Below are 25,925 nucleotides of genomic sequence, written 5' to 3'. Positions count from 1 at the left end.
ACTTGTATTCATCAGGGATGCATTAAACTGATCAACCGTGACAGTGAAGACCTTATGTTACAAAATATATATTTTTTATATAAATGTAAAATAAGTGTTATTCATTGAACTTTCTATTCATCAAAGAATCATTAAAAAAAGTGTCACCATTTCCACAAAAATATTAAGCAGCACAACCGTAAAATATATTATTTTGTAATATTTTACTGTATTTTTGATTAAATAAAGGCAGCCTTGTTGAGCAGAAGAGACTTCTCTCAAAATATAAAACATTGAAATGTTGCCAAACTTTTGACAGGCACTGTGTGTGCATGTGCATTTGTGTATATATATTTAAATACAACACTAGACCTTATTTCATCTGAACTTTTTTTAATATAAAGCTTTTGCTTTTATACAAACATCAAAGACATAAGGCTTTCTTTTTTTCTTTTTACATAAATTACATTTCAAGTACACAGCAATACTGCGATTATATTGTCAGATTTTACACTACAGTACATTATTATTGTTAATTTAAAAAAAAAAGATTTGCTACTGAAAATAAAGGTGAAAGTCCATTAAGATGAGTTTTAATCTGCTTATCTCTCCTGACATAAAAGGTGGGTAGTAAATGTAGTTCTGTACTAATAACATTCCATAAAAGCCTCTTCTTACCAGAAGGTCTCAATTATCTGTACAAGAATTAAGTGCACACTAAAGACAGAAGAGATCATAAACAACCCTGATGTCAGCAAGATCTTTTTACATGGCTGAACCCGCATATCCTGACTATGGTAGACAGTTAATTACAGATTTGATCGTTTTTGGTAAGATTTGAAATGACAATGACCAAAAATAATCCAGCATCACCTTTTAAGATGGCCGACGTTGTGCTGTAAACAACTGTCTGAATTTTCCTAACTAAAAAAAAATTAAAACATTTTATATTCTCAAAGCCGATTAGTTGATGCTACAGACTAAAAAACACAGAGGTTGCAGGTCAAATCCCAAACAGTTCAGGAATTGCTGAGTTAGTGTGAACACATTCCTGGTCTGTCATTCTGCCCTTGAGAATCCAATAAGCAACCATTGTCCTATAAACCTCAAATCATCTTCAAATGCTTATGTGCATACAGAGATGTCACATCTTGCCTGCGGTAATTACATTGCAAAATGTTTCAGATCCACATTAATGTAAACGTATAACTGCCTTCACACTTTGACTTCACATTTAATGAGCGCCAGGCCGAGAGAATATAAGATATAGAGATTGTGTGCAAGAGCTTTCCGTGCCTTTGTGTCATTGTTGGTCTATGTGAAGACATCTCACAGGTGTCCACGGGTCTGTCAGCCCAACTGCACGTCCATGTCGATGGGACACAGCACGTATCTGGGGTCAAGTTTAGGCCTGTAGTCACCAAAGTGTCTGGAAGCTTCGGTCCCGAAAACATCAAGCACTTTTCTGTTCATCAGAGCAAACCTGGACAAAAAAATCATAACTTTATGTGTTTAACAATTCATATGCATAATGGGACTTGATAATCAATCAGATTTCCCATTAATACTCACCTGCCCTTTGTCAGCCGCAGTAGAAATTTCCAGTATGATGGTCTCAGATTTTGCACTTCCATGACCGCCTGATCAGATCCATCCAGGAAATATCAAACAAAATTATTTCAAAATAAATCACATGAACTATGGGCATGTTTCCAGCAGGTTTTTGCAATTATCTTAAATTTATTCCTTTGTAATTTAAAACCTGGCAAACCTATTTTTGCCTTTCTTTAATTGAAACCGCACTTGGCGTGATTCTCATTCAGTTCATGACTGAGTCATCAAGAAGTCACACGGGCACAAACAGCTTCTGCATTTTAATGTAGTTTGTATTTTCCCTTGGAATAAAACTGTCCTTGGATATCCAGAAGGTCCTTTTAGGTAGATTTTAAAGAATATTTTTAACTCACCGCTTGAAAACAGATGGCGGTGGAGATGGCATAGATTATGGTGTCAGCTTCAGGGAAGTAAGGAAACCTGCCTGCCTCGATCCCTTTGAAATACAGCGTCTAAAAAGACAGTGAACAGATTATTAATGTATACACATATATACTAAGTTATATTTTAAATAAAAACAATTTTATTGATTAAATAAAAAAATTATATTATAAATGGTATATAAATTCTTTCTGAAATCCAAAAATATCTATTGAATCTTTATATAAACTGTATAAAATATGATTTGTTTGTTTTTTTCATAGTTTTTTTATCAATCATATTTAATATACATGGCTTTTATGGTAATTTGTCGACAGAAAAAAAAGCATGATACTTGGTTATAAATATATATTAGTAAAACACTTCTATATACACAAATATATGTCAATCATGACACATCTCTGAATAGTTTTAGCAAGTTTTTGAATGTGGCAATGTTAATGTGTTTGGCTAATGATGTTGATTAAAGCTTCTGCAGAACAAGTATGGGCTTATTACTTCTAATAGATACACAGACACACTGCTTTGAGCATGTAGGAAAGCTGCTTCTGCATAAACAGACAGAGATAAATCCCGTAGCAGATCTAGGCAGGTGGAGCTGGGGAGGTAGAGGGTTTCAGAAGAACTATGACAAGCCAAAAGCAAACAATGAACCAGACACATCATTGAGAAGCCATACTCATTTGAAACCACTAAAAAGACAAGATAATTATTACCTCCACTAGTTTAGAGAAGAGGTACATGGAGATAGTGGTGCTCTTGTAGAAGAACATTGACGTGCCGGCAAGAAAACCTGAAAAGATGGAGAAAAAGGTGAGCTGAGAATCTCTAATGGCTGTGCAAAAGGGGTTCAAAACACAATTCACCTGCTATGAGAGCGTGGAGCTCGTCGTCCAGGTTCCGCATCCATCTCAGTAAACAGCTTGTGCCCTTTCATAAAATGGAAGTGAGATGAAGAGAGAGAAATACCACATCTGAAAAATATGTTACTGAGAAAGGTGAAGGAAACAAAAACCCCCACAAGTTGCAGAGAATCTTGCCGTCTCAGGAAAAACAAGCACTGGATCTTAGTGGAGATGAAGTACCTTGTATATACTGACAAAAGATCCCAGGAAAGCTCCTAGCTGGAAGTTCTCTTTGTTGTAGAGCAGCCAGAGCAGACGAGAGGGTTTGGTGAAAGCCTGTCTGAATGCTGATGGAACCTTCAAACAGCACTGAATGAGGTAACCCACGCTGAACATTCGGATGAAACCCTTTAAAAACACAAAGCAAGCATCTCAGAAACTGCTCACCAGAAAACATCCAGCAACTTCACATCAGCTGTCAGTTAGTGAGCAAAGGGTACTGCTATGTCAACAGAGCCTTTCACCCAGATGAATGCTACATGTTTATGCATTCGCATTCGGTCTCTCTCTCATTTAAACACATATGCTCAGAACAAAAAGATGAATGGTTTGAAAGACAGCAGGTTTGGTGGTCTCAGACTCTTACTTTAACACAGTAGGAGATGCAGTTGTCCTGATAGTGTTTGCAACATCTATGCCTGGGTCCATGTTTGCATCTAAAGGGGACAACACACGCACAATGAAGGCAAAAGCACAACACGTTATGAAGCAGGGGAACATTCACACATGACAATGAAGCGGACTGCGAGTTCATTTTTATTCCTGGTTGTTCAACAAAGTGGCAAATGCAAGTAAAACCTCTTTTTAACCCACTATTAATGTATCAAACCGCACTGAATGAGGTAGTACATTTTTATTTGTGGTTAGTATTTTTTTTAAAAAGAAAGAAATGAATCTATTCATAAAGGATGCATTAAATTGATCAAAAGTGACAGTAAATAGATTTATAATGTTATAAATGAAAGAGATTTCTTACAAATAAATGCTGTTCTTTTGAACTTTCCAGTCAAATATATCAAATAATGCCTCAAGGCTTCCACAAAAATATAAAGCAGCACAACTGTTTTTATTCTTGAGCATCAAATGAGCATAATAGAATGATTTCTGAAGGATCATGTGACACTGAAGACTGGAGTAATGATGCTGAAAATTCAGCTTTGTCCATAACAGCAATAAATTACTTTAAAAAAAATAATAATAATTTCTTCTCTTAATTTTTCCATGGATCAAAAAAAAATTGTCTTAAAGTTTTAATGTTTAATTATATCATATTTTTGGTGGTATTGGATATGATTCAATTAAGTTTTCTGTAAAAAAAAAAAAAGTCTTGAATGCAAGTTTAAATGATATATGTTTTCTAGGTATATACATCTCACACTCACATAGAGTCTAGGAGTTTGCGTGTAAACGCTCTGATGCAGCTGCCCCTGGAGGCAGGCGTGTGCTCTGGTCTCTCATCCGGTGGCTGCGCGTCTCTCTCTGAACCCTGTGTGTACGCGTGCTCAGCCAGGCAAGAGTGTGTCGGGATCTCCTCCTTCCCAACTATAAATCTGCCACAGCCAGACACATAATCTCCTTTAGCAGCCTGACATAACTTTATACTCTGAACAGGGTGTTTCCTAGACCTAGGGGTCCTAAGGATTAACTGAAAATCCTTGGGAATTTAAGTTGTAAAGAAGTCATATAAATTATAAATAAACTTACTTTAAAGCAGAGAAAGCAAAGCCATTCAGTCCGTCTTTGCTTCTGAAGATAAAACCAGAAATGGGAAGGGTCAACTTTTGTAATCGAACAACTAGGATTTAATGTGTTCTGATGTTCTGATTTTGTTTGTCTTAAAGGGATAATACATCCAAAAATCATTCACTCACCCTCGAGTTCCAAACCTGTACAAGTTTCTTTCTTCTGCTGTACAAAAAAGATGATATTTTGAAAAATGTTGGTTACCAGACAGTTGACGGGCCCCATTTACATCTATAGTAGTTTTCTTCCATACTATGGAAGTCAACGGGGACCATCAACTTTTTGGTAACTCATATTCTTCAAAATATCTATTTTTGTGTTCTGCAGAAGAAGGAATTTATACAGGTTTCGAACAACCTAAGGGAGGGTAAATTACATAATTTAATAAACTATCCCTTTAATGCTGGTCCTGGAGGACCTCAGCAAGTCTTGGAGCCTCTACTAATGAGAAGATGTGTTAAATAAACGAGATAACCAGTGCTGGTGTCTTCCAGGACCAGGACTGAGAACCAATAAGCTGACCAACATACCTGAAGAAAAACATGTAGAGAGATGCAGTCAAGCAGAAGAGAAGAACCTGGGGGGAGACAATTGGAAAATATAAGATAGACAAACAAAACCTTATCATCAAGTTGAAAACATTTCTGAAGCGTTTAATCAATTGAATGCAACCATCCGGAATAAATGTATTATTTCTTTATTTAAAAAAAATCTTATTAACAGTAGTGTAAACTGTAACGTACCTCTCCATGTTTCATAGGCTTAACAAGACCCCTCGTGACAGCCATCCGAAAAATCGTCTCCGTTGCCTGGAAATGACAGAGAGCACATTCCATCAAAATTAGCAGAGGGTTCCTTGAAACAGACCATTTTTAATCACAGCTTTCCAGAAACAGTAACTTAAGTGACAGATAAGAGACGCAATGCTGACAACTGCCAGGAAATGGTCAAGCAAGTATGAAAAAACTGTCAAGAAGACTTAACACAGTGGAACTGAAAAGAAGCAATGCTGAATCGTCTTACCAGGTTTGCCATGTAAATTGTAAGAAGTCCTCTCCTGCATAAGAAGACAGACGAATTACACAGGATCCGATCTCTTTATATAAGAGTAATCAGGTTTTAGTGATGTTTAGGCCCAGTCACACCAAGGACGATAACAATAAAGTTTTAATAATCAATAAAGAATGATAGTTTTAATCATTGTTCATATTATATGAGAACAGAGATGTCCAGACCACAACTGAAACAATAATGACACAGCAGAACAATATTGTTGGAATCACTTTCAGAAAAAGTTTCCAGCTGATAAATGATAAAAACACTGACATCCAATCAGAATCCACCTGACTTTAACTCTTTCCCCACCAGCGTTTTTGAAAAAGGTTGCCAGCCACCACCAGCATTTTGAAGTTTTTTTCCACAAAATTTTCGTGGCCCCCTGAATATTTTGTTGTATGAATATCTGAACATGCAATATATCAAAACAAAGAACAGAGCCTTTGCTTTTAAATTAAATAAATATTTTATTCTAGATTCATGCATTCTTTTATCAACAATTGAATGTGGGTAAGTTTCATAAAAAAAGCAACATTTTGAACAAAAAGCGGAGAAAAGCACTTAAAAAAAAAAGCTTTAAATCACTTGTTTCTGCTCTTTTTTGCCTGTGTTTTGATCCGGGGCTTCTCTACTCTTTTAGAAGTTGCATCACAGCGGGGAAGCATTGTCTCATACATGACGAAAAATTCTGTCAATGGCCAAGAAAGAATTAAAGAGCTCAATTGGTGTGGACACTAACATAGTTATCATTATATTTATCATCCATTGTGTGAAGGAGCCTTTAAGCTTTTCCATCAGAGAAAATTTACATATACAGGTTGTGTAAATGTGGTTTAAACTTTGCATGAAATTTGTATAAAAGAAAGGCCAAAGGAAATCTGATCAGCATGAAAAGAAAAAGCCAGGGCTAACCTGCTTTTCCGCTCTATTAGTATGGCGATGTATGAGGCCGGCAGTGCCGCCCCAAAGCCGGCCGACCAGGAGTAGAAACGTCCCAACAGCTTCCTGAATAACAGAAGAAAAAGAAAGGAAACAATGGAAAGGAGAGTAGGTCATTTATATTCATAAACTAAACAACAGAGCTAACTGACGTGCTTTCAACCGAGGATAATATTGCTGCTGAATATTTGTCTCATTTAGAAGGAATTTCAATGTATTCACAAATTAAGTGCACTTGATTCCATTAAGTGGACCGGTCATGCAGAATAACGGTCATAAATACAAAAGTTTATCTCAGTACATAATTATTTGATGCATCAATGGTCTTAACAATCCTATTTGAACGATATATGTGCGTAGACTCTGAACAGCTGATAAGGACATGGATTCAAAGGTTGCTTTATAGCTCTTGTTGCAGCAACAGTACACGTTGGACAGCAAACATTTCCAAGTATTGCTTGTTAGCAGAATTCTGTTAAGATTACCGGAGAATGCAGAAGAACGCAATGTAGAGGCCACCATTTGCGGTCAGGAAAGACGTGGATTGCAGGATCTCAGGAAGCAGCCTTTTCTTGTAATAATCTTTTTTCCTCCTTCTTAAAATGGCTGCAATCTGGAACACAGAAAATACAATCTATTGAATGTTGAAGATATTTCCTGTTATTCAAATTCATCCATTTCTGATTTTTCTCTGAGCTTTTAAAGTCACCTTGAAATTAAAATGGACAATCCTTATTTTTTTATGGAATATTGCAGTATTTATTATAAATGCTATATATCCGTTCACATCATTTTATTAAATTCATGTGGCCTCGTAATCTTTGATCAAAATAACTTCTCCCTCTTGCAGTCAAATCTCTTCTCTGATGACGTGTTTACTGGTGCGAGGGCGGGACAACCTGTCACTCACATGATCAACCAATAGCAAATGACACTAGTTTACACTGTCAGGACAAAAGCGGGCATGCTAGTGCGTGCCAGGCCCAGTCGCGTTTCCACTGTCACTTCCGGGGCTTGATCGAGCCTAGTCGTGGCTTCCGCTGGGCCAACGGCCAAGGTTTTCTGGACCGCCGAATACCTTGGTCCAAAGCGGGCCAGTTCGGGCTAGAGGAGTGGTTACGAACAGGGGCGGGGTTTACCTGAGTCTGGAGATGGCAGCGCCCGATGATTCTTTCAGCATTGAAGACTTTTGAAATAATTTACCTCAAAACTCACTTTCATGTTTGAATGCCTTCTGTTTGTGATCCCATGTAGATTCTGATCACCTTATACGGTAGAAATATTTATACCTGATGCAAAAGACTACGGACGCTATATCATTACCAATACCATAGTAAACATAGTAAATATGAACGCTTGAAGAAATCAGACAAATCATAATGGCTATCACAATCATGTTTTTATTTTATCTGTCAGTAGCCTGCATCTCGTCTTTTTATACCGGAATACCATAAAATAAAGCAACTTTTATTTCGGGAGCTTCCTCTGTTCTCTTTAATCATCTCCTGTTCGAGATCCACAGGTAAGCTTTACCTGTGCAGGTAAGCACAGGTAACCCAAGAAGCTTTTGCGACGTTGTCTTAAAGTCGCAGCGACCCAGTGCACCAAGCTCGGCCTTTCTGACTCAAATGGGGGACACGGTGACGCGGGCCTTCTTGGGGTCTCAGAGGACGAGGAGGCCAGCCCACCCTCTGGCGTACCCTAGGCTAACACCCCCGTGGCCTTGCCTCAGTCTATCCTCCTGGAAGTGTGCGAGCGAGCGGCCGCTCGCCTAAACATTGAGGGGCCGGCTCCACAGAGCGCCACCTACTAGGAAAGGGACATTTATGATGGGAAAGTGCTGGGACGCCCTCCCGGTCTGAGGAAACAACTCTTCCCTGTCCTTCCAGCATGCTCAAAGCACATGAGGCAGAACTGGAGCGACCCGCTCGAACTCAAGCATGGTCTCACGCTGTCGCATTAATGCAGCAACGATGTGACGACAAGGAGGAGAAAGACGAGGCTTTCGAGTTATGCGTTTCCAGGAAGGCGGCGCCACGCCGGGTGCTCCCTGTGTGTTTGCCTAACCCCCATCATCGGACGAAATTTCCATCAGAGTCCACGTTCACGGGCCACGAGCCCATCGGACTCTCTGCCTTCCTTCCTTAATCCATGGACGAAATCTAGTCCCATCCTATATTTTTTCTTGTTTGAGAAGCCGGCAACTTCGGTTTCATGCCAACTTTAAAAGGAAAAAGAATCCACTGAGAGCTTATGTGGAACAATAGACTACAGTTTCAATGTGACATTGGGTGTAACATTTGTTGTGGCATTTCACAAACACATTGGTTTCAGTATATGCTGACACTGTGGTTTGTCATCCAAATACCACTGACCTACTGTCTAATGATAGACTGACTGAGCCATAGTTTTTGCGAAACTGAATCGAATGACAGCACTGCACTGCAACCCTACAGTTCAGGTGTTGTACCACTATGAACTCCAGTTTTGCAATAGAAGCAAATGACACATCCAAAGTTGACAACACAAAGATGATCCCTCTGTCATATCTATAAAGACTGACAGCCCGTTATGCTAAGTCGTCACAGGCACGTAAATAAAAGATACCATTCCCTGATGAAAAACAGTAATAGTTCATATTAAATCTGCAGTTTCAGTTTAATGAGAATGATTGTGCAAGTCTAACAGACAAACCAGGCAGTTTATCATCAAATTAAGTATGTCAAGGATCATTTCAATTCACAACATAATTCAAAGAAGACTGTACTGTGGAAACGTGAAAATTAAACAATAAGACAATGAACAATGAAAGCGAAAGTGCCTAACGTTACCTTTTGCACAAAGGTCCGCAAATGAGCATTTTACAGTTTGATCAGTTAACGTTATCATTCAGCAGCTCTCCCCCCCTCTCTTCATCTGAGCATGTCATCAGTCTAACGATCTTTCCTGGACAATTTGAATGCTAACTTAGTAACTGTAAAACATAACGGGCTGAGACAGACTTTGCGTTTTTATTTCTAAATAACTTAGCAACTGTTACGGGCCCTCGCATCGTCCTGCAGGACACTGATGTAACTTAGCTACCAGGCTAACTGTGCCCTTGCCAGGTTGAATTAACGTTTAGATCCGCGAACATACACTCACCAGATACAGAGGAGCGTATATCTTGAATGAGACCTCCAGAGCACCGGCTGTCACCTGGAGGGTGGAATTCGTACATGAGGTACTCCATGTGTGTCCTATCTCATAGCAGCTATGCGGTATGGACTTACTGAGAGCAGCCATGATTAGTACAACCGCACGTCGGGAGCGCGCGTCTACTGTTTCTGCCAAGAGCGCTCCCGATGACAGCGCGCACTCTGGAAGGCCAGATAATGACAAATGACCAGATACCATAACTGCCACGGTTTCCATACAAAAAAATTTATGTAATAATTATTTTTGTTAGTTACAATATAAGTGAACAATTTTTAATGATATTAATAATTTACTAATGCATTAATAATGAATTAAATGTATAATCTATTGATAATTATACTTGCTTCGAAATTGCATTAATTGCTATAATGAATCTGATTTTTACAAATACAAATTTAATTTATTATAAATATAAAATAATTAGTGTGCGCCAACTTAAAAATTAGCAAATCGGTCTATCAGTAGACTTATTTATATAACCAGACCTCGAATTCGAATTATCGGTAAAGGAACTGCATTGTTCCAAGAACAACGGCAGATGGCGAAGCATGGAGCACACCCTCATTAATTAGTAGTATTACTAAAATCGGTGTATAAAAAATAGGCAATACTTATCAGACCTAATGATACTTTATCCCCGTTTCATAAACAAGGCTTAAACCTAGTCCCAGACTAAAATGCATGGTTGAGCTGATTTAACTAAAAGCAACTTGTACTAACATATCTTAAAACATGTCAGTGTCATTGTTTTGTCTCAAGATGCACAGCAGTAATGTATTTTTTTATACAAACATTTATAAAAGCTACTCAAATGTCCTAATTTAACTAAGGCTCAATCCTGGCTTAATCTAAACCCTGTCTGACGAACCATTCCTAAATTTTTTGGGAAAAGATTGAATCAACTCAGCACGATAACAATCCAATCTACACAAAAATAGTGCTGCAATGACTCCCATTACTATATAGAGTCGTAGTGTTAATTTAACTGGATGAATATAATAGCTGTAATTTTCAAAAATATCAAACTGTTGCAATTACGCTGCATTTTGTTACACCAAAAATTATTTAAAAGAAATGACAAGGTTGCTGACAGCTCAAGTGCCTTTATTGGGACAAGAAAAAAAGCTCAGATCCACTCATTGTTAATGTAGATGGCTTCTCCTAAAAAAAAAAAATACAAAAAGAATGGGGCAAGATATTAAATACATAACACTTGAAAAGCTAAGACGATGACAGAGAGACACACAGGCTGGTGACATCAGTCATCCTCATCCCAGTCCTTCTTTCCTTGTGGAGCTTTGGGTCCACCAGCCGGCTTGGCCATTATAATCTGTGGAGGAGAAGCAGACATAATCAGACACTTAAAAGACAAAAGAGTAAAGACAAGCAATTGAGCACAGTGCAAACGTTAGCAGGGGAAGTCCTGAGGAAAAAGTGTTTTTAGTGCATGCGGCATGCAAGTAATCTGCACCAAAATCCCCAGATGACATTCAAAGTGTCACAGAGACTGAAGTTAGTGATGCTTGTGAAGTGCAAAACTAGATCTTAAACTGATAGTTATGAAAAAACCATTATACACAGTCCGATCATTATCTCTTGGTTTTCAGGATGAAATTATCCAACTAAAAAGTTCCAGGATAAAAACCATCTGAATTAATATTTATCAACGTGTTAATACAAATTAAAACAGCACAACTGTTATCTGTGATGTAAAGACTGCAGTCAGGCTAAACTTATTTCAACAACAAATTCAAGGTGAATTTCCACACAGTGCTCATGCAACCCGGTTCACTCCAGTGGTTAAGCACTCCAAACAGTGGCTTTTGTTTGTGCACCTTTGCTATTATTTTGATTTCTTATCAATGATGTGTATCAAATTTTTCTGGTTCGTCTTCCCAATCGTCCTTGTCCCAGTGTCCTTGCTGTTTAGGGGCTCTGGGTCCCCCTGCTGCCTTTGCCATAATGATCTGGCATACACACATCACATTATAATCCAGAAAAAAAAAACAGGCTAACAAAGCACCTGAATTGATAAATATGGATGGAATAAGAAATTGACTGATATGCAAATAGTTGTAAAGTGAAGCACTAACCTGATCCACACGGAGGATGGTGATGGCTGCGTTTGTGGCCAACTTGATGCCCCAGTGCTTCACCAGGTATGGGTCAAGGATACCGGCCTCCATCATGTCCTTCACCGCAGGCCCCTCTCCCTAAATGGTTTAAAAAGAACATATCAAATAACAAATCAATAACACATTAACAGGGTCTCAGCAGAGTTTTTAAAATCTAATTGAAGGCCTAAGACCTTTTTTAAGACCTGCACAAATAAAATGATTACCGTATGGGCAGGATAGAGCAATGTCTATGATAACATAATACAACTTCAAATAAAAAGTAAAAAAAAAAAAAAATACCTTACATTTCAGCCTTTAAACCATTTTTAAGAAATGGGGTGAGTTCAAAATGATAAATGATTTTATTTTAGATACATTTTAGGGCCCTTTCACACCTACCTTGTTTGGTCCGGACTTTCGGACTTTTCAGTTTGGTCCGAATCAAAATTGCAGGTGTGAAACCTCCCCCGGACCACGGTCCGGACCAAACAGATTAAATTTGGTCCGACGAAAAGAGGTAGTCTCGGTCCGGATCAAACTGAACAAAGGTTTGGTTCGTTTCTAGTGTTAAAGCATTTCTGTATGGTTCGGACTTTCAGACCTTTTACAGGAAGTTCCGGTGGTTCCCGCATAGCCAAAAAAACAGAAGATGGCAGGAAAAATGAGCCGTACGCACATGGGGAGAGGAGGAGACGAGGTTTTTAATTGAAGTATGGTCTGATGACATAATTAGAAGTCAACTGGAAAAAATTCACAAAAAAAAGAGCTTGCATGATTGCTTGCGGTCTTCTCCTCCTTTCCTGCTGGCGACGATAAAATGTTCGCACGACGAGGACGTTCATTTGGCGAATTTGAACTAGCCTTGTGTATAGTTGGTGCTGCAGGTAATTATGCCATAAAAATAACAATACAGTTGCAACGATATGCGTCTGTTCATTCATAATGTCAAAGTTACCCGCCGCATTGACAACACGCTGACGTCAGACGCACGTCCATTTACAAACCAATCAATGTCGAGATGCAGCCCACATAGATGATGACGACAGGACGCAAGTATGTCACGTAAAGTTCTTTAGTGCGCTCGCATAATTGCAGTGTGAAACCAAACCAAAACTTTCTGAAAGTATAAAATGTATCAAAATGTGAACTTTGGTTCGGACCTTGGTACGGACTTTCAGGTGTGAAAACGCCCTTAGAAATGTAACGAGTTTGCAGGTATGGTATAAACAATTACAAACAACTTAAGGAAAACATTGCCATAATTCATCAACAGTATATCATAAGCAATCACCTTGCATAAATGTGTGGTATTCATTAACTGCGAACCGCTGTGAAACTACAAGCCTGTAAAATGCATAACAGCGGCACATTTTTACTTTGAAACGACTCAGAGCTCAATTAAATCATCACCTTTTGAAGTTTAATATTCAAATTAAACCATAAGGTGATTAGCATTTTTCTGTCCACAAATTTAAGACCTCTTGAAAGGATAATTACGACTATTCTTACACCATTTAAGACTTTGTGTAGCCTTAATTTGTATAAAACCTGAATTTAAGACTTTTAAACTTATTATAAAATGCATGATTTAGGGACCTTCTCTATTTATTTCAGGATTGCTGACTCTACATTATAAATAGCTTCCCTTCTCCCATTGCTGTTTATTATGGAAGCTTGTTTCCGCCACTAAATAAATAAATAATAATAGCGACTTTTTATCTCACAATTCTGACTTTATTTCTCAGAATTGCGAGATATAAAGTCAGAATTGCGTCATATAAAGTCGCAATTGCGTGTTATAAAGTCACAATTTTGTGATATATAAAGTGATATATAAACACTTTTTTTCTCGCAATTCCGACTATGTCACGCAATTCTGACTTTATAATCACATAATTGCGAGTTTATATCTCGCAATTCTGACATATTTTCTCCGAATTGTGAGATATAAACTCGCAATTGCGAGTTATAAAGTCCAATTCTATGGGGAAAAAAGACTGACTTTTTTCCTCTCAAAATAGTTTATATCTCACAATTCTGACTTTATAACACGCAATTGCGACTTTATATCACGCAATTCTGACCCTAACACGCAATTGCGACTTTACAACTCACAATTCTGACTTTATAACACGCAATTGCGTCTTTATATCTCACAATTCTGAATTTATATCTCGCAATTCTGAGAAATAAAGTCAGAATTGCAAGATGTAAACTCGCAATTGTGAGAAATAAAGTCAGAATTGTGAGATAAAAAGTCACAATTACCTTTTTTATTTTTCATTCTGTGCCGGAAACAAGCTTCCATATTTTATACTTGTAGCCATAAAGCAAGCGTTTGCTGTGGGCCCCTCACCTCAATATCAAAGCCATAGTTCTTGTTGCCCTCATGGTGTGTGGCGTAGAGTTTGGAGATCAGCTCATTGCCCTTAACACCAGAGTTTTCAGCCAAAGAACGGGGGACTGCTTCAAACGCCTCTGCGAACTTCTTGATGGCGTACTGCTCCAGGCCTGGGCAAGACTTTAGAGGACGTTTTCAAATTATTTACACTGTTTAAGGTGTGCCAACAGCAAAAGGAAATTAGATTGATTTACTTACTTCTCCATAGGAGGTGAGGTGTTTCGCAAGCTCAATTTCAGTGGCACCGGCACCTGGACAAAGACGCGGATCCTGAGGGGACATAGTTCTGTTACAGTCACATTTTTTAATGATTTAGTTAGAAGTTGATCTTTAAGTTAGCTCACCCTGACAAGGACTTTAAAGGTGTTAACACCATCATCAATGGCACGCTCAATATCATCCATCAGGTTGTCTGTGGACCCACGAATTACTAAAGTAGAGATGGCACCATCATCTTTATCTAGAAATAGGAGTGAGATGGCATGAGCTGTCTGGATGCGTCACTGCTAGACCAAACAACAATATTTACAAAGCAAAATTTGCTTATCAAGCTACAGAAAACAAGTCACTCAGTGAGTGACTCATTTCACCCCATTGATCACCAAGGCTGCATTTATTTGATCAGAAATACAGTAAAAATTTCAAATAACTGTTCTCTATTTTAATATGTTAAAATGTAATGTATTCCTGAGATGGTAAAGCAGAATTTTCAGCATCATTACTTCAGTCTTTTCTTACCATGCTTGAAAACCACAACCTGCGTATCTCCAACCTCGGACAAGTAAACACTGTCACAGCGTCCCATCTCTTCTGGAGTCGGCGGAGTCTGTTTGTCCAGAGGAAAAATTAACAACAGAGACACTGACACAGAGCAAACATAATGATGCGAACTGACTTATCACCAACTCACTGCTTTACACAAAGTGGTACTAGTGAAGTAGAGCTCTAATCCAGCCTGGAAAATCAAGATTAACTCACCAATCTGGGCAAAGCAGTGGCTCCGACAGTTTTGCATAGTCTTCTGAGGTCCCATTTTGAATTCAGCCTGGGTGAAGAACAAACAGCAATCATAAATATCAGACATATAGCTAAATTCTCATTTAAAAAGCCAAAAATGCTGAATCAAGCTTCAAAAAATAGGGAGGGATCTTCTCCTCTCTCACCTGACCACCATGAGCTTGTACTTGTTGGCGTAATGAAGGGCCATATCAGCAATTTTGCCCCCTGTCACAATCACATTGGCCCCTGAATCAGCAATAGTCTTCACCTGGAGCTCCATCAGGTCCTCCTCTCCTTTACTGAAACTCATGAGCTCCTCTGCGTTCTTTATAAGTACTGTGCCCTATGAAACATATAATAAATAAAAAAGGAGAATGTGATTTATTGCTCCTTTTTGAACATCACACAAAGAAAATACTGTCCAACCATAGACACAAGGTAGACGGTATTTAAGACATTTAATCTAATTCAATTAGCTTTTTTCTACCTTGGTTTCAGTAGTCATGCAGTCAAACGGACAGGAGAACACTGCTATCTTTGCGTCTTTCACTGATGTGAGGTCTCCTTCGGTCTCTTTCTTAAATACCATCCCATGAAGCATAGTAGAAGAGTTAAGTCCACAACCCTACAAAAAAAACAAAAAACAATGTAACTGACCCACAGGCACTCGAGGAATCAATTAGTTTAAAGCAATTAAACTTTATACTTACCAAAATCTTGCACACTCTTACATTATCAACATTGAAATTGCCAGACTCAGGGAATATAGAGACTGTAAAAATAAATAATAATAAAATTAAAACGACCCCTAAAATTATATCACAAAATACACTTTTGAAATTAACTTTCACAGAGTACCCCAAAGAATTCATGCCTTACCACAGGCCTGTGCAATGAGGTTGGCCAGGAAGTCCTCGTTGCCGTACTGTTTGCTCATGACGGCTGAGCGGATCATGGCCGTGGCTTCTTCCAGATCGTGCAGGTTCTTAGCAGACGAGCAAACGCAATCAGGCAGAATTTCCAGAGCTTTCTTACATGCCATCTCATAGCCCTCTATCACCTGGGATAAATGATCAACATAATCATCAGCTCAGATAAATAAACTATAATAATAATTGTATATATAAAGTTCACAACTTTATTCACAACTTGCAAGGTCAACACATTATGAAATAATCATTCAACCATTCATTTCAATTACACAAGTTCTAAAAAAATACATAGTTTTTATTGTGAGAACCAAACTTTGGTAATTTGCCAAGACTATCAACACACGATTTAATTTTTAAAAGATTTCTTAAACTACTTCAAAAGATAATGAAAACCTCCATCCCGATAGTAGCTACATGCACCCAAAGAAACATTTTATAATTGGATTGATGGCTCAATTATACTGAAAAGCTTTCATGTAAACACCTAAATAGATCTAATTGAGCTGGATCCAAAAACATTTTTTTGATTGGATTGAAGGGGGTGGTATAGACCTGGAATGATCCAATAAACAGGACCAAATTAATTATGTAAACGTTAAAATCTGACTATTTTCTCTATCAGATTCAAAAATACCCACCGAGATGTGTATGATTATGTATGTTTTAGGTCATATGAACGTGCGTGTTTATTAGGTCTCATGTCTCATCCAATGACCAGTTCATATTTGCTAAATATATGCTCTAAAAAATATAAAAAACTCTATAATGTCAGCTTTCTTTTTAGACATATCATCATGTCAAAAACAACAATTATGCTCACAGCATCTCTGGAGGCATTATCCCCCTGACTTTCAACTTTCTTTTTTTGAATTCATGCAATGCAGATCGGATTGCAACGTTTAGGCTTCTTATAAACAGAACTTTCTGAATCTCAAATCAGATTGGATTTATTCCGATTAATGAAAATGATTGCATAGTGCATACTGCATTAGAGCTGTTGTTTACTGACCTCTGAAACAGACAGGCCCATCCTCAGCAGCTCCTCAGCAAGCTCCAGCAGAGCACCAGCAAACACCAACACAAAGTTTGTGCCATCACCTACTTCCTGCTCTTGCATGTGGGATGCCATCACGATCATTTTGGCTGCTGGGTGCTGAACCTTGGAAGAGGGAAAAATAGACAGAATAAATGGAGATATTCTTCCAAATTATAAGCATTAAAGGTGCAGTAAGTGATTTCTGAGAAACACTACTGACATTTAAAATCGACCGAAACAAACCCTCTCTTAATTGCTCTGCCACCAAAATGAATGAACATGCAATGCAAGATTGGATGTCTCTTTATCATGTGCAGCAAAACAAAATAATGCTTCGCTAAAAAGCAAATATGACTAAACAAAGACAAGGAAGAACTAAAGATTAGTGATCGAGCCGATATTTGTGTTTTTTATGTGTATCGGCATCAGTCGATACGGCTACTGCTTTCGCCGATAGTTTTTTCCTGGCGTTAATTAAAGACAGTTGTCCACATGCAGCTCTGTGTTGCTGGAGTTGCTGCAGTTCACCTGCAGACCATGCACTGCCCCTCCACCACTAGCACAGTGCTGGAAGCCTGCTCTTCAAGACAACTGTAAGTTTTAAACTTTCAAAGCATCTTTTAACTGTTTGAATCATAGACTGTAAAAAAAGACTTTTATAAGTTCAATATTGCCATACACTTCCACCACAACTATAGCTAAGCAAGTTAGTGGGTCCAAATGGAAAACGTGAATGCCTTGTCTATAAAGCTGCTTGTCATTGTATTTAGGGAGCTGCAAATAGCTAAGTTGTAGGCTATCCGTATGCATACGGTAGCTGTTACGAACACCGTTCAAAGGATTAAGTAATCCCGACGTTGTTCCGTGGTATTTGTGGGAGTTTTTATTCAGCGACCACCTGGCTGTGGTTTGGACGTGTGTGGTGTGTGTCTTTCTCCCTGAGCTGAGCAGAGTTGCCATCGCAGTGATAGAGCGCAAGAAGAGCTTTAATGATGAGATGTATGTTTTATACGTTGTTGAATATTAATTTGTGTTGACGTTTATCATGTACAAGACATAAGTGCACTGTGTGTATGCCTTAATTGAGTTTAGAGGCGTTTGCTGACGTTATCGTTATCAATTCAGTTCAATGGCAGTTGAGTTTTTCTGTTAGCGTCAGCTACCAAACAGAAGTTAGTGTGTGTGTGCATCTGTCTCACTCAGTGGGCATATTTTCCTTATTTTCTTAGGAAAGCCATTTGCTCAACAAGAGATTAAGTTAAGTGCACTAAAACTTAGGCCTAAGCATAAAATGTCTAGGTTGTAAATAGTTGGTTACTTTTGAAATAAAATATAGTACAAAGTGCACTTTATTATGGGTTAGTAATAACAAGCTGCTTGCTTGTTGCTACTGTGTGCAATAGTTTAATTGTTATATTTATGCTTAAATATTTTCAAAATTTTAATTATGCTTAAATATTTATTTTCAGTATTTTCAGCACTGAACACTTTTTACTTGGTCTACCTCACATGTTTTTAATAATTGTTAAATATTGTTTATCTACTTGTTCTTACTTGTTCTACCTCACCTGTTTTTACAATTTGATAAATGTTTTTTTTCTAAAGTTCAATAAATGTTCCTTTTTTAAATTGAGACTTGTAACATTTTAACTTCTAAGCCCTCGGACTTAGTAGGCTACTTCAATGACTGCTTTTCTACAGCACTTGATGCACTAGCCCCTATAAAAACTAGGTCTGTTTCCTTTGCTCATACTGCTCCATGGTACACAGCAGAGCTACGTCAGCTCAAGGCTAAAGGGCGACGTCTTGAGAGGCTCAGCAACAAGACAGGACTTACAGTCCACAAACAAATGTACACTGAACATGTTCTCCATTAAAAAGACATGCTGAATAAAGCTAAGAATATCTACTACGCGAAAAGTATCAGTGCGGGTGAAGGGAACACAAGGAAACTTTTCTCCACAGTGAAAAGGCTACTAAAACCTCCAGATTCAAATACTAACAACCTCTCTGGTGATTACTGCTCTGCTTTTCTTACGTTTTTTGACTCAAAAATCTGTAAAATCCATCAACAACTGGCCATGGCGAACATCACACAGGCTGCCCTGCCAGCAGCATTTGTGATAAATGTAGCCCCAATCGCTGGTTTTAGTAACTTCAGTCTTCCAACTGAGGAATCTATTATTGAGCTCATCACTAAATCGAATTCTTCTACATGCCACCTGGATCCCATCACAACCTCCCTTGTTAAGACCTGTCTACCTCCCTTAGCACCACTGATCACCTCCATTATCAAATCATCTTTGTCAACTGGCATAGTTCCTGCATCACTAAAAGCTGGGATAGTCAGACCCACATTGAAAAAAACAGGACTGGACTGTAATAACCTTAATAATTATCATCCTATATCAAACCTGCCCTTCATTTCCAAAATACTTGAGAGAGTGGTTGCCATCCAACTCCAGACTTACCTTCATGAGAATAATCTTCTTGAAAAATTTCAATCTGGGTTTCGTTCACGTCACAGTACCAAGACAGCCCTTGTAAAGATCACTAATGATCTTCTCCGTGCAGCTGATGCTGGCCTACTATCCATTCTCATTCTCCTAGACCTCAGTGCCGCCTTCGACACAATATCCCACCAACTGTTGCTAGAGCGGCTTGAAAGTATAGGAGTCTGTGGTACTGCCCTTAAGTGGTTTGCGCATTACCTGACAGCCCGGACATATTCTGTCAAAAGTGAAGACCACCAGTCAGAGAGCTCAGCACTTCAACATGGAGTTCCACAGGGATCAGTATTGGGGCCACTTTTATTTATCATCTACCTGCTTCCATTAGGCAATATTTTCAGACATCATGGCATTCACTTTCACTCATATGCAGATGATGACACAGCTTTATGTATCAACCAAGCCCACTGCCACACTTCCCTTAAACACCCTCACCACCTGTATTCACGATATCCAGGCATGGATGACTACCAATTATCTCCAACTAAACAGTAACAAAACAGAGCTACTGCTTATTGGCACTCCATCTACACTCTTAAAATCCAACCTTTCATCAGTCTCCATTGGGGAGAGATTTTTATACCAGTCTCTAAACAGGTAAAGAGCCTTGGAGTTATTTTGGACAGTACCCTTGAATCCTGAATTATTGATGTGGTTGGAAAACCACATCAATAATGTCTGTCGGACGACTTATTTTCATCTCAGAAGCATCTCCAGACTGCGTCCCTCACTTTCGCAACACTCCACTGAAGTTCTTGTCAACACTTTGGTGACCTCTTGGATCAACTATTGCAATGCGATCCTGCAAGGAATCCCCAATAAATTACTCCACCGGCTCCAACTTCTCCAAAACTCAGCTGCACGCATCATTACCCGTACCAAATCTACCGATCATGTCACACCCCTGCTGATTCAACTGCAAGGGCTCCCCATATCACAAATCAACTTCAAGGTCTTGTTAATGACATTCAAAGCTCTGCACAACCTCGCCCCCCCCCCATATATCACAGAACTACTACAGACTTATATTCCAATGGGCTCACTCCGTTCATCATCAGCAGGATTACTGGCAACCCCAGACATGAGACTGTCCGCAATGGGAGCAGGGGCCTTCTCTTATGCTGCACCAAAACTCTGGAATTCTCTTCCCCCTCATATTCGTGCCATAGACTCCATTTCACAGTTCAAAACCACTATCAAAACTCATCTTTTCAAGTCAGCCTATAATCTTTAAGCACCTCCCCCCCTCCCCCTCATCAGCCTGCTAAATGTTTTAATTATTTTTTAATTTTTTAATTAGCTAACAATATTTTACTTCTATTTTGTTTGTTGTAAGGTGACCTTGGGTGGTCTGAAAGGCGCCTAAAAATTAAATGTATTATTATTATTATTATAACATTTGTTATCATCATTGTGTCTTTTTTATGATGTAAATTGAAGGAGCAAAAGCAGTATCGGCTCCAAATATCGGCTCAAGAAAATCGGCAGCCCTTATACCGACATCGGCTAAGGCTGATGAAAAACAAAATCGGTATCGGCACTAAAAAAAAATCCATATTGGTCGATCCCTACTAAAAATAAGTATATTCAAGCAAGAGTTTGTTGTTAGTTGCAAGCAGCACTGCAGCTCTGGACAACTGTCCTGTTACTATAGCTAACATTACAACAGCATATCTCTGTTCTGTGAAACATACAAACTGATGTTACTCACGTATGGTGACAAAACAATGCAACCTCTGTGTCTGTTTTCATGCTTTCCTGCTTAGGTCTATTATTTATCATGAAGATCTATCATTTTTAGTTTCATTTGATGCAAGTTTTTCTCAAATGAAAGGGTGAGAAGCTTGTGAAGTGACTCAAAGCGTCTCTGGAAATGAAGTTCATGTCCTCATATATTGAGACGGCAGATGCAGAAAACTCTGTGAGCGTCACTTAAGTGCAAGACTGTGTATCAAACAAAATCCCGCCATTCATTCACACAGACACATAGAAATCCCTTATTAGTGACTGGCTGTTGTCGCATTTATTTCTGCTGTGTGATGGGCTGTTAGATGAATTCATATCAAGTAAAAATATACAGAGCTTATCTTTATCAACATAAATTTTATTGCGATCTTGATATGATATTGTTTATCGCCCAGACCGATCCACTTTCAACAGCGTTTCTCAGAAATCACTTACTGCACCTTCAATTAATGAGTTTACTGCACCTTCAATTAATGAGTTTATTACAATTACTAATATTTACCTCCAGCTCTCTCAGAATTGTGGCAGCGTCATTTGTGACAAAGAGTTTCTCCAAGTGGTTGATGACCATTTTGTTCATACCTGTACAGAATTTAATGAACATGCACAGTTCAGTCAGAATCCAGTAGTTTCACATAAAAAAGCTCCAAGGCATCACATTAAACAAATGAATTAGCCTCACCATTGGGTCCATATGCAGTTCTTGTGGTCTGTGCCAGTTCCTTGCATGCCTGGATGTTCCTGTAAACAGCCTCTTCAAGACCCGAATAGTGCTGATTGTGAATTACAAACAAGACAAAAGTAATTTTATATTTTGAAAATATAAAACATTTAAGGTTTGTTAGTGGTTTTAAAATACAAAATTGAGTGACAGGCATCCCGATTTCCTATTTTAAAAGTATTTAAACGTAAATACAAAATGAAATACTATGCAGTGAGAGATCAGCCATTCAAGTAGATATTTTCATAATGTACAGCATAATATAAAGTGGGGGCCAATTTTGCTTTCATTGTGCAGCAATTGTATAAGGAAGTTCATGATTTCTAAAAAAAATTGCACACCCTTACTATATCATTCAAAGACGAAAAAAAAAATGGATGGATCAGAAAGAATAGTATTTTTGATATATGTTGGATATATTTTTGCTCATCAAAACTATATTTGTCAGAACTATGTGTGAAAAATATAAAAAAGAAATAAACATCTATTTAAATATTTAACATCTATTTAAATATTTAAAATCTAAATCTTTACAAAATTTTAATAATTGCAAACACTCAATCTTTAAAAACAAGTTATTGTGCTAAATACAATAACTACGTTAAATGATCTGATCAGCATATCAACAAAACGAATACGCAGAGAAATGAGGAACCGCACAAAACGGCATTTTTATAGAAGCGACATAAAATTGTAGATTTAAATTAAATAGTGTTCTAATTCAGACGTTTAACAAAAGCATTTTCCTTTTCTAATACTGTATGATTACAAGACATTTGGATGAGTGATGGAGGTGTGAGGAGGGTCTGTCAGTGGCACATGTTTTCAGCTAACATGCTAACTTCATACATCATTTACTTTCTATCAGAACCCATTCACTATCTAAACTTCGATAATTCATGAAGACCTAATGTTATTGACGACCTTATACACAACGTTAACATTCAGTTGAAGTCTCAAGCGTCTGGTAGTTTTACCGGTAGTTGGACGGCATGATGAGGCCCATGTTCTAGAAACATCTATGGGAAGTCACTGCGTGTGCTCTTAAAAACAACAGAATACGAGCAAAACACGGTTTCAGCAACCCTACCTTTGCACCATCCTTTAACATCTGGGCAAAGCCCGGGGCTTTGGGGACGTGAAGAGCCATTTTGACCAGAAAAGGTAGATGTTAGACTGATGCAGGGTGAGGCTGCAGCGCACTGGAAGCATGCAGCTAAGAAAGAACAGGCGCAGCAGCAGAGAGCAGAAACGCGGATTCCTGATCCAGATAGGCGAGATAGTGGAGCGCCGAGTAAGTGGCACCCAGAAGAAAATCTGAAAAAGCAAGCTATTTAATATTCATTAATCATAAATAATTTCGAGATCAAAATGACTTATAATTTCCAGACATTTGCGAAGCTTTTATTTTATTTATTAAAATACCACATGTATCATATTATGTAGCCTAATGTTAGATGCAAAATAGTCATAAGCAGTGGTTAAATTGGGCCGGGGCTCTCCGGGGCTCAGCCCCGGCACATAAGCCTGCTCGTTTGCAGTCAGTTGCCTACTGGAAATTATGTCACATACAATTTGATGAAAGTGATGCTTTTGAAAACATATTTCTGACAATAAATGAAAGATTTTTGAAATGGCATGTCTGTTTTGTCTCGGCGGAGCTGAGATGAGAAAAATCGGAACACGGCCGTATTTTTGTTCAGCTGCTTAATCTCGTTGTCAGTCGACCATGATCGCGCACCGCTCGCGCATGCGCATCTGACACGGATAAATGTACGCAGCAATAATGAATGTTCCTGGGAGACCGTGGTTGCGCGGGATGTGGATGTTCCAGAAATGTCAAAAAAGTGCCCTCGCCTTGAATGACAAGGTAAGAAAAATAAGACTAAATCAAAATTAAATAACCAGGACTAGGTTGACCATGTGATTTTTCTCAGGAGATGTTTTGAGCATTTTACTTCAGATACCGGATTATCAGCAAACTGCCAAGAGAATTGCTAATTTAACGTTAGCTGGCTACTTAAAATAAACTAGCAATCTATTCAGTCAGCATATTTGTATTTGATCTGTGTGAATTACCATCTCTGTTCGAAATCTGCAATTGCAGTTATTCGCGGAATTATCAACTTTACGTGGGTTGTGTAATGATAGCAATGATAGCAATGATATGATAATGCAATGATATAGCAATGATAGCAATGAGGCAACCACTGGAGCCAGAAATCAAAACTTTGCCTTTTTATGTGTGTGTGTGTGTGTGTGTGTGTGTGTGTGTGTTGTCGTAGTAAAGAGAGAGAATGGGAGAAGGAAGTTTGTATGAGGTGGACATGGTCACCACAGACCCAAATCTTCTCAGCTGTTGCTACTGTCATATGCTGCACTGTCTCTCCATGTGGCACATTATGTTTGGCACATTGTATGGGTCACTATATCATAACAAGGTATTACAACGTGTAATCAAGTGATGACTGATTAGCAGTAATGTAAATGCTAAATGTCCTAATACCTGTTGCAAAGTAAATGCTCTTAACCTTGCAGTTTTTCACATATCATGTAATACTCAATTTCTCCATTTCTTTGCACAAAACTCTCCAGAAAGTGCTATTTAATGGTTTATTTTTCAAAAAAAAATTCACGGGGGGGCATGCCCCCGGACCCCCCTAGGGAGAGCACCCCCACATAATAAATCCCAATTTAACCCCTGGTCATAAGTCTACATGACACAAAAGACAAACAAAATGCATAAATCTTGTTAGATAGCTTTTCTATTAGATAGTATTCCTATAATTATATCCGATAGCTAACTAGTGGGATACTATCTAGCTTTAAATGGATAGTTCACCCAAAAATAAAAAAAAATGTCATAATTTACTCACCCTCACGTTGTTTCAACCTGAACGAATTTCTTTCTTCTGCTGCACACAAAAGAATATATTTTGAAAAATGTTAGTAATCAAACAGTTGATGGTCAATGAGGCCATATTTTTTAAAATATCTTCTTGTGTGCTCAGGAGAAGAAAGAAATGTATACAGGTTTAGTAAATGATAGCAGAATTTTCATTTTTGGGTAAACTATTTCTTTAAACAGTCAAATATACAGTCAGCAATAAAATAAGAAAATAGGCTAGTAAACACTCAGTAATAAAATAAGAACAGAAACAAATGACTATGGCAAATGAATACAACATAACGATACAGATAGAAACAGTTATTTTCCTTGTTATTGTCATTTGTTTAACATTATATAGTCTTATATAGCCTATAGTCTAATATTCTGAAATAGGCCTAAATATACTATTTGATGATGCTTTAAACATCAAAAGAAAATGCAATGGTAAAATAATTTTAATAAAATATTTAAATTATTAAAAGTGATATATATATATTTATTGACTAATAACTTTTAATAATTAATAATCAAAAGAATAAGACATTTCTTAATAGTTTCCTGAGCCTTATTTACTTATTTATTTATTTTAAATGTTTTTATTTTTGATAAAATTAATTTATATTTTTTTACTTATTTAGATAAATATCTTTGTTTTTTTATGTTTTCTCTCTGTGTGACTGTTGTTTTAAACAATTTGATGTACACAACTAAATGATTGCACAGATGATTATTGTTTTGCAATAAAAAACACTAATCAA

At 37.9% G+C, this 25,925-nt stretch overlaps 2 protein-coding genes across 4 annotated transcripts; both read right to left on the bottom strand.

Moving 5' to 3' along the window:
• Positions 1 to 355: 355 nt before the first annotated feature.
• Positions 356 to 9,958, bottom strand: tmem135 (transmembrane protein 135). The gene is made up of 15 exons (XM_077242681.1): positions 9,762 to 9,958; positions 7,103 to 7,230; positions 6,591 to 6,683; positions 5,646 to 5,679; positions 5,366 to 5,431; positions 5,153 to 5,199; positions 4,584 to 4,625; positions 4,262 to 4,429; positions 3,466 to 3,535; positions 3,060 to 3,227; positions 2,841 to 2,904; positions 2,691 to 2,767; positions 1,947 to 2,045; positions 1,552 to 1,619; positions 356 to 1,462 (listed from the first exon to the last, which is right to left on the bottom strand). Exons 1-15 carry the CDS (start codon positions 9,900 to 9,902, stop codon positions 1,330 to 1,332), a joined length of 1,398 nt encoding a protein of 465 aa, XP_077098796.1. The 5' UTR covers positions 9,903 to 9,958; the 3' UTR covers positions 356 to 1,329.
• A 944-nt stretch (positions 9,959 to 10,902) lies between these two features.
• Positions 10,903 to 23,594, bottom strand: cct8 (chaperonin containing TCP1, subunit 8 (theta)). 3 transcript variants are annotated; one of them, XM_077242676.1, is made up of 16 exons: positions 23,368 to 23,594; positions 22,239 to 22,329; positions 22,059 to 22,138; positions 17,274 to 17,423; positions 16,212 to 16,392; positions 16,043 to 16,104; positions 15,820 to 15,957; positions 15,497 to 15,675; positions 15,312 to 15,378; positions 15,072 to 15,159; positions 14,678 to 14,793; positions 14,532 to 14,603; positions 14,289 to 14,453; positions 11,909 to 12,028; positions 11,651 to 11,782; positions 10,903 to 11,145 (listed from the first exon to the last, which is right to left on the bottom strand). In XM_077242676.1, exons 1-15 carry the CDS (start codon positions 23,425 to 23,427, stop codon positions 11,675 to 11,677), a joined length of 1,677 nt encoding a protein of 558 aa, XP_077098791.1. In that variant the 5' UTR covers positions 23,428 to 23,594; the 3' UTR covers positions 10,903 to 11,145; positions 11,651 to 11,674. The 3 variants fall into 3 exon arrangements, with proteins under 3 accessions (XP_077098791.1, XP_077098792.1, XP_077098793.1); XM_077242677.1 differs by lacking the exon at positions 11,651 to 11,782 and having other exon boundaries at positions 23,368 to 23,545; XM_077242678.1 differs by lacking the exons at positions 10,903 to 11,145; positions 11,651 to 11,782; positions 11,909 to 12,028 and adding an exon at positions 13,582 to 13,608 and having other exon boundaries at positions 14,256 to 14,453; positions 23,368 to 23,521.
• Between the last annotated feature and the right edge of the window lie 2,331 nt (positions 23,595 to 25,925).

This window comes from Siphateles boraxobius, unplaced genomic scaffold (assembly GCF_051911475.1).
Source record: "Siphateles boraxobius isolate OS27281-9 unplaced genomic scaffold, OSU_SipBor_1 25, whole genome shotgun sequence".
Lineage (NCBI taxonomy): Eukaryota > Metazoa > Chordata > Actinopteri > Cypriniformes > Leuciscidae > Siphateles > Siphateles boraxobius.
Note: the sequence above shows the minus strand (reverse complement) of the source record. Positions and strands in the feature narration are given on the sequence as shown.